The sequence below is a fragment of the Ovis aries genome, chromosome 22 (genome assembly GCF_016772045.2).
Source record: "Ovis aries strain OAR_USU_Benz2616 breed Rambouillet chromosome 22, ARS-UI_Ramb_v3.0, whole genome shotgun sequence".
NCBI lineage: Eukaryota > Metazoa > Chordata > Mammalia > Artiodactyla > Bovidae > Ovis > Ovis aries.
Window position 1 is genome coordinate 14,677,077 of NC_056075.1, and position 16,415 is coordinate 14,693,491.

The 16,415-nt window shown below is 46.3% G+C and overlaps 1 protein-coding gene and 1 long non-coding RNA gene across 7 annotated transcripts; one reads left to right on the top strand and one right to left on the bottom strand.

Annotated features, from left to right (window-relative positions):
• Positions 1-518: 518 nt before the first annotated feature.
• RBP4 (retinol binding protein 4) lies at positions 519-15,383 on the bottom strand. 6 transcript variants are annotated; one of them, XM_042239101.1, is made up of 6 exons: positions 15,251-15,383; positions 6,556-6,683; positions 6,324-6,460; positions 6,043-6,149; positions 2,416-2,628; positions 519-876 (listed from the first exon to the last, which is right to left on the bottom strand). In XM_042239101.1, exons 2-6 carry the CDS (start codon positions 6,664-6,666, stop codon positions 839-841), a joined length of 606 nt encoding a protein of 201 aa, XP_042095035.1. In that variant the 5' UTR covers positions 6,667-6,683; positions 15,251-15,383; the 3' UTR covers positions 519-838. The 6 variants fall into 6 exon arrangements, with proteins under 6 accessions (XP_042095035.1, XP_042095034.1, XP_027815955.1 ...); XM_042239100.1 differs by lacking the exon at positions 15,251-15,383 and adding an exon at positions 7,090-7,464; XM_027960154.2 differs by lacking the exon at positions 15,251-15,383 and adding an exon at positions 6,891-6,953.
• Positions 7,181-12,533, top strand: LOC132658407 (uncharacterized). Its single transcript, XR_009598034.1, has 2 exons — positions 7,181-9,121; positions 11,931-12,533. It is a non-coding gene; the product is annotated as an uncharacterized LOC132658407 (long non-coding RNA).
• Positions 15,384-16,415: the final 1,032 nt, after the last annotated feature.

Here is a 16,415-nt window from a genome sequence, read left to right on the forward strand (position 1 = left end):
CCTTTTTCCTGGACACTCCAGGCAGGGGGTGCCATGATCTTCTAACACACTTGGTTTCAGGGTCCCATCTCCTAATTCTCCCAGGGAAGCCTATGGCCTCCTCTCCCGCAACACTTTGCCCACACCTGAAGTGTGAAGTGAATTTGGTGCTGGACGATAAGGCCCGGGGACCTTTCCTAGAGCTCCTCCAGACCCAGGCCTCTCAGACCAGCTGAGGCTGAGCCACCATCCGCCTGCCTCACAGGCCTTGGGCTGACTGAGGCTGGAGCTGCTGGCCTGGCTCACATTCACCTCTTTAGGCCTCAGTCATTAAGGCCGTCCTGGGTTAATGGGGAAATCCCTTTTTCAGGAAGTTGAGAGAAGACATAGTCATTAATAAAGGAGATAGGTGCTAGAACAGGCCGAAGGTCAGAGCTGGAAGAGAAGAACCCCTCCCGTACATAAAAGCGCACCTACCCCACCACCAGCAGGACTTTTCACTCTTACGCGGACGTGGACACAAATAAAAACCCAAATCATTGGAAACGGGTAACTATACATATTTTAATAAGTCAAAGTCTGGAATCCTAAGCCTCAAATGATTCCTTAGAAAACTCCAGACAAGACATACATTTGAGTACAAGCAGATTCACTGATCCCCAGGTATGTTTTTTACGTATACTGAAGGGTTTTTTTCGTTTACAGAAGGGAGGGGAGGGGTAGGAGGGGGAGGGGTAGGAGGGGGAGGGGAGGGGTGGGAGGGTCAGGGACGGGAGGTGAAGCAAACTAAACTCCAAAGAGCTGGAGGCTGAGTAAGGTTAATGGGAAGTTTCCTAATGAAAGGACACCTTCCATGTTGCTACAAAATGTTTCTTTCTGACTTGCCATCACAGTAACCTGAAATATAGAAAACAAAGCTATTAGTGACAGAAAGATGGGCCCAGTATTCAATACAGATAGTCAATATTAGGATGGCCATAGGACTTGGCATTGTTCAAATGCCTCTTGTCAGGGGACAGCTAGATGTAGTTGTAATACATAAACATCTTCGAGGTTTTCTGAAACCCCCTGATTTCTCTGGGGGCGATGGGGTATGGGCTGAGAGCACAGGATCTGCCGTATCAAGTAGTGTTCGTTTTGTCTTAAATTTGCCTCATTGCATTTCAGAGATGAGGGTACCTCCTCCTGACTCAGGAGGTGAGGGCCAAATAGGCCTGACCGCGGCAACGTTCACTGGTTCACTGTGCCCTCTGTCATATGTCACCGCGTGGTAACACAGGGGCTCCATAGTCACACAACAACCCTGGTTTGCATCCAGCTCAGTTATCTACTGAACATCTTGGGCAAATTTCGTAATTTTTTCTTGGCCTCTATTTTCTCATCTGTAGAAGGTGGATCATGAGAAAACCTATTTCATAAGGTACATCCAGGATTAGGTGAGATGAGGCAGGCACAGGACTTGGCGGGGAGCCCGGCTGGAGTGAAATCCTTTGCCTGCCCTATATTTAGGCTATCCCCAGGTGAAGCATCAAAAGCTTATTTATGTGTTTGGTCTGGGTTCATATCTGTTTGGTACAGTGTGGGTTAGCTAGTTAGATGACCAACAGAGAAGTTCAGCTTTGTTCTCTGTTTTCCCTTACAATTTAGCATTACTTTATTTGGATTTTGAAATGCAGATTCCCATGGGAATGTCTATTCAAAATAAATTGTGCAGTCTCCTCCGGAATGCTATTGGGTTTTAAAGCAAGATTAGCCAAGGGTGATATTCATAAAAAGATTCGATGGGGCTTCCCTGGTGGCTCAGACAGTAAAGGATCATCTTGCAATGCAGGAGACATGGGTTCGATCCCTGGGTTGGGAAGATCCCCTGGAAAGGGAACAGCTACCCACTCCGGGACTCTTGCCTGCAGAATCCCACGGACAGTGGAGCCTGGTAGGCACTCCGTGGCATTGCAGAGAGTCGGACGTCACTGAGCTACTAACCCTCTGGTCTGGTCTGGGAATCTCAAAAAACGTGAGAAAACCAGCTAGTCAACTTGTCTCTCTTTAAGTGTTTACACCAATGGCCACATTCGATGCCCAGCTCTTCACTGGGGCCACTCAATCCCCAAACAATATTAATTTGGTCAGAATGGTTTTTTGGGCAGCGCAGCCAGAAGCAAAATCATGTGACTACTCAGTGGGCCTGAGGTAGCAGATAAAAATGAAGAGACCGTCCCCTTTACTTAACTCAAAGGGCCAGGGTTTTGGATGAAAAGGTTTTTGCCCACTCCTTCTGCATCAGCCCCACGAAAAGGCCAGTGAAAGATCTGGTTATGCAGGATGAAGACTTGGACTCAGACGGGCACCCAGGTTCCCCTGTTTTCTTCTCCTTGCAGATGTAACGCATCTCAGGGCCTATCAGACCCACAAAGCCTGCTCCCACCCACCACTCACCGTTGTGAGGGATCAGCCGGTACTGCCTGGCCAGGCACAGCTCCTCCTGCCTCTGCCGCACGATTTTCTGCACTTCCGGCGAAAAGCCGCTGGGGTCTCGGGCGAACACGAAAGAGTAGCTGTCAGCGCAGGTGCCATCGAGGTTCAGGAGGCGGCAGGAGTACTGCACGGCATAGGTCTCGTAGTCCGTGTCAATGATCCAGTGGTCATCGTCTGCAGGGCAGAAAGCCACCGGGCCTCTGTATCTCCCTCAGACACTCAGATGTCAGGGGAACTTAGCGCCGGGCCCCAGAAACCAGCCACTTCCCCAAACTGGGTTCAAGGGTTAGGAAGCAGGAGACATGGGGAGTTCTGACAGCAGTTAGAAAACTGGGACCATGAGAGAGGACCTTGGCCTTCGCAGGAAAACATCCTGGAGTTGGTGGCACGGGCCGGAGGGACCACATTTGCTTTAATGACTGTTTCTCTCCCTGATGATAAACGTGATCGAATCTTTCATGAGAACAACCGAGAATGTGGACCCATGCAAACCACAGACTAGACCCATCTACTGTCGTCTTCTCCATCTGCTCTCTGACAGCATCTCGTGCCTCTGTGGCTGACGCTGATGGCCACCAACATGTGTGATCCGCAACATAAGCAGGCGTCTTTTGCACTGATCTGTATCTGCCAGTTCCCGGTCCTCTCGCTACCCACACTGCCCTCCTGCCTCTCAGTCCACTGGGTGATCAGGTTCATGGCCTTTCTGGCTCCATCCTAATTCTGGCTCGGTGACCTGACACACTTCTCTCTCCAGGCTGGCAAAAGGGTAGAATCTGCCTGAGGGGCGCAAGATGCCCACCTTTTGACATCAGGTATTCCTTCTTAGAGAACTGCTCAGAGCTCTCCTGACAGAGGCAGAGTTGAGCCCTTGAAGAATTTAGATTATATTTCTTCCTTAGACTGGGATGTAAGCCATGCAGAGTAAGTGTAAACAAAGGTGGTAATAAGGTCAACAAAGGCAGGATGGGAAACCACGTTCATAAGAATGTAGGTGAGAGGTTTGCCGTGGAGAAAAACAATGGGGATAACACCTTTGTTATCCAAACACCTCACATTTGGTAAAACATGTCACATCTCTACTTAACATTCTTGTTGATATATAACCATGACCAGGATTTTCTGAGCACTTAGTGTCAGTCAGTTACAGTGCGGACACTTGCCGTGCTTTCTCAATTATTTTTCTTTTTTTTTTCTTTTTAGTTCTACCAGTTTATTGCTACCAACCCGTCACCCTCCACCCTCATGCACACATGCTCAGTCATGTGACCCCATGGACTGCAGCCCGCCAGGCGCCTCTGTCCATGGACTTTTCCAGGCAAGGATACTGGAGTGGGTTGCCATTTCCTTCTCCATCTCAATTATTTTTCACGGCGACTGAAAGTGCACGCTATCATCCTCATTTTCCAGATAAGAAAACTGAGGCACAGAGAAACTAAATAATCCACCCAGGATCACAAAGAACAGGACAGAATTGAGCTCCGATCTGACTCTGGAGCCCCCACGCCTAACCTCTACAGCACACTGTCTCCAGGCATTACGTAAACTGGGGGCCACAGGGGATAAGAAACAGGAGATGCAAAGCCTCTGTCTTCATTCCACAGCCAGCTCATAAAGAAAGTGATGATCTCTGCTCTATTTCATGTCCTGTGCTGGAGGAACGCAGAGGAACGCTCAGCTCCCAGCACTGAGGGTGTAAAGGAGATCTCTAATGCTTGCCTAAGTCACCTCTGGGTGTGCCTCTTGGCTCTGAGAACCCCAGGAGTCCCTGCCAAGGAGGGGCTCAGCCTGAGACCAGGCCTTGCAGGAGAGCTGCATCAGAGTGGGTGGTGAGCCCTCTTTTCAGCTCACTGCAGGCCCTCCACGAAGAGGACTGGGCCACTCCTGAACCCCCCAGGCTTTCCCAAAGGGTGGGTGTCAGAGGCTGGAGTGGGAAAGGCCAGACATATGACCACTCAGGGGTGGCCATGTTCATCTGTTTGATAAGATGGAGATTCTAAAAATTACTAATCTTGTGCCCCCGGTATCGATTTTTATAATCCACTATCAGAAGTTTATTTTTTATCCTAAATAGATCACTTTAGGAAGTTTTGCTGAGTTATTTGAAAAAACTTTTATCTCTAAGGATAAAAGCTTTTCCCCTTATTGAATAATAAGTCCTTTTATATAGTGTACATCAATACTGAATGAGCAATTTGATAAAAGATAAAATTTCATCTAACACAACTGTAGAGGAAGTCGAGGAGTGCTTGCCCTGAGTACCTGGGCTACGTGAAAGGACACTTTGCCCTGGCTCACCAAGCTAAGTGTCCCCCTGAACAGGCCCCTGGGGCCTATTTCCCAGAAGAGCTCCAACAATATTTTGTAAAATTGTAAAAGTTGATTGTATTAGGTCCCTGCTGTTCAGGACCACCTAGTTTTGACCTGGGAGCTAGAACCCCTGGCTTCTGACACTGTCTCTCACAAACTTGTTTGCATGACCTTGGACAAAGCACTATCTTTTCCCCTCTCCCCACCTCTTTTTTTTGGCCATGAGGCATGTGAGATTTTAGTTCCTGGGCCAGGGATCAAATCTTCACTTCCTGCAGTGGAAGTGAGGCGTTTTAACCTCTGGATCACCAGGGAAGTCCTACCACTGCATTCTCTTGACTTCAGTTTATTCATCTGCATATTGAACCCCCTTCAGAGTGGTAACTCTCCATTTTTTAGATTCCATGATGGAACTTCTCTGGTGTCTTGGGGGGAATTAAACAAATTAAACCCTCAGGTTTAATCCCTGCTAGGTGATTTAAGATCTCATGTGCCATACAGCATGGTCAAAAAAAAAAAAAGTTAGATTCCATGATATGCCCCTCTGGCCTGCATTATTCTCTAGGTACCAAGCAGACTCCAGATTTGAAGCTTAGGAGAAATAAGGAAAAAGTAGAAAGAGCATGTAAATGCATGTTCCCATAAATTTGTATCAGGTTAAATTTTAGGATGCTTTTCTGAGAGTCCTTAAACACTCTGCTCCCATATGAGTTTCAGGGCTTGGGAAGAAGGGAAGAGGTCACTGCCACCCAGAACACTGTGCCTGGCTCAGAATCTCAGCACCCAGCATGGGCAGGTAGGGTACCTGGGAGTGAGCCAACCCTGTGTCCTTTGATGAGAGTCTCTGAGCCTCTGCTGGGGCGCCTAGCAGTCAAGCTGTTTCAGGGATTCAGCCCAAAGAAATGGAGGAAATGCAGCAGCCGCAGCACCAGGCTGAGCGGCGGTGTGAGCTGGGTCTTGAGGAGGTGGGAGGTCCAAGCAAGGGGAAGGCCACACACGCTGGGGCTGGCAGGGTGGGTAACAGGCAGGAGGTGGTCAGGTGACAAACCCAAGGTCCTTTTGAGCTTGGGCCAGGTTTCTGAGCTGGGAGAGGGGATGGGAGGTGGTGAAGGGGCCTAGCTACTTCCAGTCTCACCCCTCCAGCCTCCAGCCGTGCGGAGAGTTCTGGCTACTTACAGACCATTTTTCCCTAAGGTGCCCCTGGACAAGAAACCCAGCCAATTGGCTATGTATGTCTTCGATCCCCCTCGAGAAAGTCCTACTGAACTGAGTACTCACTTCCTTTCTGGAGAAAGGACGCTACGCCCCAGTACTTCATCTTGAACTTGGCAGGGTCCTCAGTGTCTGTGAAGGTGCCCACCATGTCTGCACACACGTCCCAGTTACTGCGAAAGCCAAGGGGATTCTGAGCCAGGCCGTGCAAAGGGCTTCCTCCCTCCATGCCACCCCGGGCGCTCCCTTCCCGCCCCAGTCAGGGTTTGGCTCTCAGCCTGGGGACCCTGCCGCGCAAAGAGCGCAGCCCCCGCCCTCTCCCACCCCCGCCCCCAGAGGGCACTGACTTTAAGAGACGGACTCGGCCCTTGGCCGTGGCGCTCATGTGGCCGTTCTCGTCCACGGAGAACTCGGCGACGATGTTGTCTTGCAGAAAGAGGCCCTCGGGGTCCTTCTTGGCCATGGCGTACCAGGTGCCGGCGAACTGGGGAAGAGAGGAGAGCCGGGTTTGGAGTCCGGGAGCGCCTGGCCGGCCTCTGGGAAGGGGGAACGCGGGGCACCCGGGACACCGGTACCTACGCGAGCCTTGTCGAAGTTCTCCTTGACTCGGAAGCTGCTCACCCGGCAGTCGCGCTCCGCCCGGGCGCTGCCCAGCGCCGCCAGTAGCACCAGCGCCCACACCCACTCCATCTCGCCCGGGAGTCCGCCTGCGGGGACCGCGCGCCGTGAGCGCCCGGCGGCTGGACCACTCGGCCCTCCACCACCGGTCCCCAGGCTCCATCTTGCCCGCGAGGGGCCCTCCTCCCGCCAGCCCCCCGGCTTCCCATCCCGCCCGCCCCCAGACCCTCATCACACCCATCCCGGGCCCCCATCCCTCCCGCGCCGGCCCCCCATCCCGCCGGGCCGCCGCTCACTGTCGGGAGCTGCGCGCAAGCCTGGCCGCGGGTCCGAGCGCGCGTGGAGCCAGCAAGGCGAGCGCGCCGCGGGGGCCGCCGGGCGGCTTTATAGCTCCGGGGGGAGGGGGTCGCGCTTTCGTAACGGCGCGGGGTGAAAGACCGAGGGGGAGGCGCCGGGGCCGGCGGGCCAGCACTTGCATAACGCGCCCTGACTCACCGCCGCCCGGGCGCAGGGAGGGCGCCTTGGGGCGAGAGCCTCCCCTCCAGCGCCGCCCGGGGCTGGAGCAGCTGCCGCGCGGGGTGGCCTCGGCGGAGCCTCGGGCGGCGGCGAGCCGCGGGCACCAGCCCTGGCCTAGCTACCCGGCGCCCGTGCCAGCGGCCGCCAGCTGCGGCCTGGGGTGGCCTCGGGGCCCTGTTGCTCTGGCTGGAGGCTCGGGTAGGTCTGGCGGGAAGGCCAGACCGTGGCCTCCCAGAACGAGGGACATCTGCGATGCTGCCCGGGTGCGTTAGTGCTCGGGCCTGACCGTGCCAAAGTGGCCCCTCGGTCCTCTGAGGACTAGCCCCTCGGTCCTCTGTGCAGGAGTTTGGGACTGTTTCCGCCGCATAGTTTTTCATTATATAAAGGATGTCTTTTACTCTCCTTCAGGGGAGTTGTGGTGCCCTTGGATCAATATTTGTTCTTTAGTTTCAACATCTTTAGAAGTATTAAAACCCTCCCTGTTAAATATTCTCCAAAAACGCAACCCTGGTCAGGACAGGAAATATTTTAGCAACCTCAGTGGTCGCCTACTTAGTCTGTGGCACTTCGCTCAAACCAGTTTAAAACACACCTACCAATTGTTTATGCTGCAATTTGATTTCAAAGCCATAGTGGCATCTTGTTTTGTTTCCAAACCAGCTAAGGTGAATTGACTGTGAGAAGGGGAGGGGAACAAACGTCTGTGACGTCAATGGTCAATTAAGTCGAAATGCTGTGACTGGTTGTGTGATTTTGCCCAGTGGCACAATTCAGGGCCATGTTTTTCTCTTTCCATTCAGAGTTAGAGCTCCTCTAATCTGATCCAAGCAGTCGGAAGACGCAGCTTTGGACTGAATGAGAATTAGGGATAGGGCAGAGGTATCACCTTTTAGTAAGATTCCTTCCATCAGTTGTGTCCCAAATTGGAAAAGGCCAAGATGAATTTGATCCATTTTAAATCTAGACAGTGTTTTAAAAAGCAGAGACATTACTTTGCCAGCAAAGGCCTGTGCAGTCAAAGCTTTGGTTTTTCCAGTAGTCACGTATGGATGTGAGAGTTGAACCATAAAGAAGGCTGAGCACTGAAGACTTAATGATTTTGAACTGTGGTGCTGGGGAAGACTTGAGAGTCCCTTGGACTGCAAGGAGATCAAATCAGTCAATCATAAAGGAAATCAACCCTGAATATTCATTGAAAGGACTGATGCTAAAGCTGTAATACTTTTGTCTACCTGATGCGAAGAGCGACTCATTGGAAAAGATCTTAATGCTGGGAACTGTAGAAAGCAGGAGGAGGGGGGACAACAGAGGGCGAGATGGTTGGATGGCATCAGTGACTCAGTGGACGTGAGTTTGAGCAAGCTCTGGGAGATGGTGAAGGACAGGAATACCTGGCGTGCTGCAGTCCATGAGGCTGCAAAGGCTCGGACATGACTGAGCAACTGAACGACAATAACGACATAATCCCAAACAGCTCCAATAAGGTCTGCTTCAGAGCCTCTCCTGCAGGGCCACTGTGTGTGGCCATACGTGTGGTCATTACCTACGCTCCCTAGTTATAGGTAGGGCCCCTTTCTATCTCCTGTCCAATGTGTGCTTCCCCTCCTCGACATTCCAAAATAGAGGTCCACCCACCTCTCCTCCAGTACCTCCAGTGCTGGAGAGCTCCTGGCTGAGCCCAGTTGCCTTTGGACTGTTACGACTGCCAGAAAAGTTCTCCTAATACTCCCAGCCCTTGACAACTGTTTCTCCCAGAATGATTCTTGTGATCCTTGCTTATGCTGTATGAAAAATAAATATAGGGGATTTCAATGCATTTTTGCAGGGATTGTTTTTGCAGCAATATGTTTTAATGTATTTGTTTGATGCTTAAAAGTTGATATAACTGTTCTTCCTCCCCCACCTCTCTCTCTTTTAATGATATATCGTAACCCTCGGTGTCCCAGATACCAGCAAAGAAAAACAGTTTATTTTGGCATTCTGTCTCGAATTTCTTCATGATTACAAACATGTGAGTAGAGGTCAACTGGTGTTTTTAACTTTGGCTCTTTGAAAGCTATCCTCATAAAAAATATATTTTTTCAAATATGCATATATGTGTGTATAATATCCACAGGAAATCTGTTCACAGTGATTACCTGTGTGATAGGATTAAGGATATTTGAGAGTTTATTGTTGATTTCTACCTTTTTAAAAAAATTTTCTTACAGTGAAAATATTTAATCAAATACTCTTTCGGCAGACTTTTTTCTTCTAGAAGTAAAATTATGGTCTAAATTACATCTTGTGAACTGTATATAATATACACAAAAGTTCATTTCCTTGTCTACATCATGGAGAGACATCATATTTCCCTCACCTTGGTATGTGTCTCACCCCCAACTTTTCCACAGGATTTATCAAGAGACTTACACAGAGTAGATGCTTGATCAGTAAATATTGACTTAATTTGTTTTACTGAAGTCAGTCACTTTAAGTAAGATTTATAAAATATTTATTTGAAAAGACCCAGTCAGAGGTCAGTCTTTCTAAAAAATAATTTCCCGTATTTATTAACTGTAGCAGGGAGGGCTAGCTGTCCTTTCACCAAAAAAGTTTTCACTCCCCTTCCATGGGGCTAGAGTTGTTGCAAAGAGGCCACCCCGCCAGAAGACAACCTCCCTACCCCACCACCGCCCAACTTCCTACAGTTCTGTAAGGCTATATGCCTATGTTCTGGTCAATGGAATGTAGATGAAAGTGCTGTGAGTCATTCCCAGATGGGGCTTTTAAAAGCTGCCTATCTAGTAGTTAGTCTTTGCTGTCTTCCCTCATCTGCAGGCTGGTGAAGCCTCTCAGCCTGAGAACCCCACCCATGATTAACTTTATGTGAATGAGAAATAAACTTCCATTTGATTAAGCTGCTGAGATTGGGAGTTACTGTTACAGGAGCTGGTGTTACCTTAACCAATACAGCAGCAAGTCATTAACTCCTAGGAAATATTGAAAATGTTTTGCTGTAGTTAAAAGAAAGGACGAATGTGAGAAATGTGTGTCCTTAGCCTCATAAGAATTAAGCATGTCCAACCAGCTCCATTTTGTGAAAACTGATGTTTGTATCCATATCTTGACAGAAAAGCCAAGAGAAGTTATAAACAAGGAAGTCAGATAGCATTTATCTTCTGACTGCATTTAAAAGATGCCAAAATAACTGGTGGGAAAAAGGAAAGATAAGCCAATGTTTTCAGGTACAAAGAGTCAAACTGAATTTTTTTAATGAGGACTTTTCCCAGTAGTTACAAAGCCATCAGTCAGTTTCATCAATTTAGTGGAAAGTAACATGGATTCCTAGAGAAGGCAACGGCACCCCACTCCAGTACTCTTGCCTGGAAAATCCCATGGACAGAGGAGCCTGGTAGGCTGCAGTCCATGGGGTCACAAAGAGTTGGACACGACTGAGCGACCTCACTTTGACTTTTCACTTTCATGCATTGGAGAAGGAAATGGCAACCCACTCCAGTATTCTTGCCTGGAGAATCCCAGGGATGGGGGAGCCTGGTGGGCTGCCGTCTATGGGGTCGCACAGAGTCGGACACGACTGAAGTGACCTAGCAGCAGCAGCAGCAACATGGATTCCACTATATAAATTATCTGTGAGATACCTGGCACACCCATCAATTAGGTGCAGGGAGAAACTGTCATGAGAGCAAATGCGCCAGGTGAGAGGGACCTTTGCAGGTTGACTACTGGGATGTGTCTGAGGTCACTGCTATTAGGGGGCGTCTTTGAGTGGCGAATAATGGCAGGAGCAGAGAATTTGGCTAAAGTGGAGCTGAAGAGTGGGTCCAAGATAATGATTCAAATTGCACTTGGTTAATACAGAATATTATTGTTAGTTTTATGATAGTGCTTCAACATTATATGAATGTTATTAATATTTTGGCTGTTAAATAAGCATAACCTCCTGCAGAAATAGTTAAGTGTAGTGGAAAATTTTAGTGATGATGCAATTAAATATTGCATGTGTTCATGAATGTAGTATACTATTGAAAAATGTAAATTTGTTAAGCGGAATTTTCATTTACGTCTTATATTGGTATTTAACATTTTATGATATAGGTCTAGATTTTAAATTCCTTAAAGAAAAAGTCCTGTGTATTCCCCTATAGCAGCTATGGTACACTTCATGGGTGCATTTTAAAATTCATTCCTATTTGAATTCCTAGTTTGGGGTAGGTCACTGTCACTAGCTATGTGATCTTGAGCAACTTAATTTCTTTATGCTTCAATTTGTCACCTGTACAATATTATTATAATAGTATCCTCTTCATAAGATTATTGTTGTAAAGATATCCTCTTCATAAGGTTATTCTCTTCATAAGGTTGTTGTTATCCTCTTCATAAGATTGTTGTTAGAATGAGATGAGATCTGTATATAAGGATCTTAGAAAGGTATCTGGTATGGATTATATATTATAGTATTAGTCGTTTTAATGGTCACTTTCTTATTATTACCTGTAGCTTATCTTTCTAAAAATATTCTGTGTAAATGGAATAGAGTTTCCATACCAACCTAGTCAATGTGTCTGAGATGCTTTATCTAAACACATAATTGTCAATGTCTGTACCATCTCAGATATTGGCCTTTTTTTCCTCATTCTTCCCACCAGTTAATGTTCTATTGTTTTTTTTAAACTTACATTTTAAACAAACTGGAAATAGTGACATAAACGGTGAAGTTTAACAAAATCAACAATTAGTTTGTATCATTAAAATTTTTTTCTAAGTGCTCTGCTTGGTCATTTAAAAATATTACATTTTCTTAAATTTTATTTTTTCAGTGCCTAGGACAGATACTCAAAAGTCTTGTCATCACAGGCCAGGGACTCTACAAGGACCAGCCCCAGAAAAAGAGCAGCAGGAACAACAGGATTCAGTCAAGGACATGGGAAGAGGAGAAGGATATTTGTGGGTCTACTAAAAGATCAGCTTCCAATATTCCCTTAAAAGAAACTTTGTCTTTATCAAATGTCATCCACTACTCAAAGTAGTCAGCAGGGATCCTTCTTCCTCACTGCCTTCTCTAACTAACCCATTCCCTCATCCTGTCAATTGTTGCCTGAAATTGTCTCACATTTGTCCCTTCCTTCTTTCCCAAGCACCCTCACCTGTAGCCTGTGAGAACAGCCTTAAAAGCTTTGTTTATGAATGAATGAATTTCTTTAATATCATTGTAGATACTTTAGAAAAATTGGATAGGCAAAGAGAAGAAAAAAAATTATTATATTGAATTCTACCCCTTTGGAATAATCACTGTTAACATTTCTTATGTACACCTCGATATATTTGTATGTGTATGTGGAATCATACTGCAATAAGATCTTGCAGTTTACTGCACATCATCAGTATCTGTCCATATCAATAAACAGAGCTTTACAATAGGATTACTCATTAATGTATGGTTTCTTATTTTATGACTATAATGCCATTTATTTACTCAACTTCATATTACTGAATATATAGGCTATTTCTAATCCTTTCCTTTTATAATTGTGCTTTTGGTGAATGCCCCTATAACTACATTAATCATATACATCCTTAATTACTATTGTAAGATAAATTCATAAAAGCTGAATTGCAGGGTCAAAGCTTGTACACATTTTTAGGATACTTGATAATGAACCAAATGCAATATAGCTTCTTAATCTGTATCCTAATGTCCAGTATTTCTTTTCTACAATTCACCTTTTTCAGTTCAGTTCAGTCGCTCAGTCGTGTCTGACTCTTTGCGACCCCATGGACTGTAGCATGCCAGGACAGCTTCCCTGTCCATCATAAGCTCCTGGAGCTTACTCAAACTCATGTCCATCAAGTCAGTGGTGTCATCCAGCCATCTCATCCTTTGTTGTCCACTTCTCCTCCCGCCTTCAATCTTTCTCATCATTGGAGTCTTTACCAATGAGTCAGTTCTTGGCATCAGGTGGCCAAAGTATTGAAGTTTCCGCCTCAGCATCAGTCCTTCCAATGAATATTCGGGACTGATTTCCATTAGGATGGACTGGTTGGATCTCCTTGCAGTCCAAGGGACTCTCAAGAGTTCTCCAACACCACAGTTCAAAAGCATCAATTCTTCGGAGCTCAGCTTTCTTTATAGTCCAACTCTCATATCCATATGTGACTACTGGAAAAACCATAGCCTTGACTAGATGGACCTTTGTTGGCAAAGTAATGTCTCTGATTTTTAATATGCTGTCTAGGTTTGTTGTAGCTTTTCTTCCAAGGAGCAAGCGTCTTGTAATTTCATGGCTGCAGTCACCATCTACAGTGATTTTGGAGCCCCCCAAAATAAAGTCTGTCACTGTTTCTATTGTTTCCCCATCTATTTGCCATGAAGTGATGGGACCAGATGCCATGATCTTAGTTTTCTGAATGTTGAGCTTTAAGCCAACTTTTTTACTCTCATCAAGAGGCTCTTTAGTTCTTCACTTTCTGCTATAAGGGTGATGTCATCTGCATATCTGAGGTTATTGGTATTTCTCCCAGCAATCTTGATTCCAGCTTGTGCTTCATCCAGCCTGGCATTTCTCATGATGTACTCTGCATATAAGTTAAATAAGCAGGGTAACAATATACAGCCTTGACGTACCCCTTTCCCTAGTTGGAACTGGTCTATCTATTGTTCCATGTCCAGTTCTAACAGTTGCTTCTTGACCCGCATACAGATTTCTTAGGAGGCAGGTCAGGTGTCTGGTATTCCCATCTCTTCAAGAATTTTCCACATTTTGTTGTGATCCGCACAGTCAAAGGCTTTGGCATAATCAATAAAGCAGAAGTAGATTTTTTCTGAAACTCTCTTGCTTTTTCGATAATCCAACAGATGTTGGCAATTTGATCTCTGGTTCCTCTGCCTTTTCTAAATCCAGCTTGAACATCTGGAAGTTCACAGTTCATGTATTATTGAAGCCTGGCTTGGAGAATTTTGAGCATTACTTTACTAGCATGTGAGATGAGTGCAATTATGCGGTAGTTTGAACATTCTTTGGCATTGCCTTTCTTAGTGATTGGAACGAAAATTGACCTTTCCCAGTCTTGTGACCACAGCTGAGTTTTTCAGATTTGCTGGTATATTGAGTGCAGCACTTTCACAGCATCATCTTTTAGGATTTGAAAGAGGTCAGCTGGAATTCCGTCACTTCCACTAGCTTTGTTTGTAGTGATGCGTCATAAGGCCCACTTGACTTCACATTCCAGGATGTCTGGCTCCAGGTGAGTGATCACACCATTGTGGTTATCTGGGTCATGAAGATCTGGGTCAAGAACTTTTTTGTACAGTTCTTCTATATATTCTTGCCACCTCTTCTTAATATCTTCTGCTTCTGTTAGGTCCGCACCATTTCTGTTCTTTATCGTGCCCATCTTTGCATGAAATGTTCCCTTGGTATCTCTAATTTTCTTGAAGAGATCTTGTAGAGATGAACCTTAATGTCGTTTCTTACCGCTAAGAGTTTCTGGGTTCAGAATCCCCAGCTGGACTTTGAGGCCCCAGCAGTCTGGGCCTGCCCGTACCTTTCTCGTTCCCCTCTCCGCAGTCCCCCTGTTACTCTGCTCTCCATGCTATTGCTTCTGCCATCACCGCCACCTGGCTCACACTTGGATTTCTTCTCTATTTCCATCTACTCTAAATATGACTCCATATACATATCACATAAAGTCTCATAGTATATGTAAGTACTTCACTTCTGGCTTTTAATTCTATTATGCTCTGGCCCTCATGATTTTCTTAAAAAATCTATTTCGTTGCGCCAGGTCTTAGCTGGGGCACAAGGCATCTTCGTTGCTGCATACGGAATCCTTGTTGCGGCATGCAGAATCTGTTTCAGTTGTGGTTTGTGGGGTCTAGTTTCCTGACCAGGGGTCGAACCCGGGCCCCCTGCACCAGGAGCCACTGGACCACCAGCTAAGTCCCAAGTCATAACTTTTTGTGTTCTCATCTTATCTCCTTTACTGCACCACAAGTTCTTGTAAAGCTGGAACCAAGGCTTACTTATCCCCTATATTCCCTGAAGTCAAATTGTAACAGGACTGATTTGGTTATGCCATGCTAATGAACAACATTCACGTTTCAAAGGCTGAACACAAGAAAGATTTATTTCTCACTTACACTACATGTCCATCTCAGGTCAGCAGGGGGCTCTGTTCCATGACATCCTCACTGGGATCCAGGAGGCCCCTCCAGCTGGAACTGGGAGGGAGCAGGGAGAAGCAGGGAGCTCCCGGGCCTCACTGTGGCAAGTGATTGTTCCTGCCTGGACGAGAGGTTTAAGCTCACAACCCATAGGCCAAAACTAGTCACATGGCCCTACTGTGGGTGTAGGGCAGAGAAGAATAATCTTCCCACACAACTAGCAGGGGAGGAGAATCAGAAAAAGAGGAACATGGAGTCTCTACCACAGGAGCTAGTGTATGTCTTGCTTATAATGGGCCACCAATAGACATGTGTTGGAAGAATAAGCAAGTGAATGAACCTAGATGTAGTCATCAAAACATAAGAATGCTGACTGTGATAGAATATGCTTCATTTTAAATTCACTTTCATTTTTTACAAGTAGAGGAATGTAAACATATATGAGCATTTTGTTTTTCCCATACACAGATTTATACCTCTGAAGTATAAATCTGTGTATGGGATATAGATATGTGTTTTCTCTCTGTGTGCATGTAAAGAGGGAAGGATGGCATCAGGGAATTGTGAACACACACATGTTTTCGAGAGAAGTAGGAACTGCACAGTCATCTCATGGACCAACCAGGGAGAAAGAGTGCCCTCAACTGTGTTAGAGGAAGATGGATGATAGTCCCATTGGAGGGACTCAGCTGACTCAACTCCTTTCTCTTAGGAAATAAACCTCTGCATTCTTCTCTTTTTAAAAAGTATATATATATATATATATATATGTGTTACAAATTTTTTTTTGGCCTCACTGTGAAGCACGTGGAATCTTAGTTCCGCAACTAGGGATTGAACCCATGCTCCCTGCATTGGGAGCTCAGAGTCTTAACCTTTGGACCACCAGGGGATTCTCCTGTGTTACTCTGATTATAATGAGATGGTAATAGGATATTATGAAATAAATAATATTCTTAGGAGGACCATCCTGAAATTGGATGTCCTGAGACCTGGGCCTGATGGAGGGAGATACAAGAAAGTGCTTGACAAGACCCTTTGAGGGAGCAAGTGGACTCAACCATAGGAAGTGACATGGCTCAACAAACGCCAGTGTGGATTCTGTTCCCCTGGGAAAACCATGTTCTCATCAACAGTCTCT

Bases quoted from the DNA above. Each gene is read 5' to 3' on its own strand.
- RBP4 (XM_060404617.1), bottom strand. From the start codon at position 6,666: ATGGAGTGGGTGTGGGCGCTGGTGCTACTGGCGGCGCTGGGCAGCGCC. The intron at 6,150-6,323 runs GTCAGTGCCCTC...TGGCTTTCGCAG, and splicing joins GGCCGAGTCCGTCTCTTAAA to TAACTGGGACGTGTGTGCAG. The intron at 2,629-6,042 runs GTGAGTACTCAG...TCTGCCCTGCAG, and splicing joins GTCCTTTCTCCAGAAAGGAA to ACGATGACCACTGGATCATT.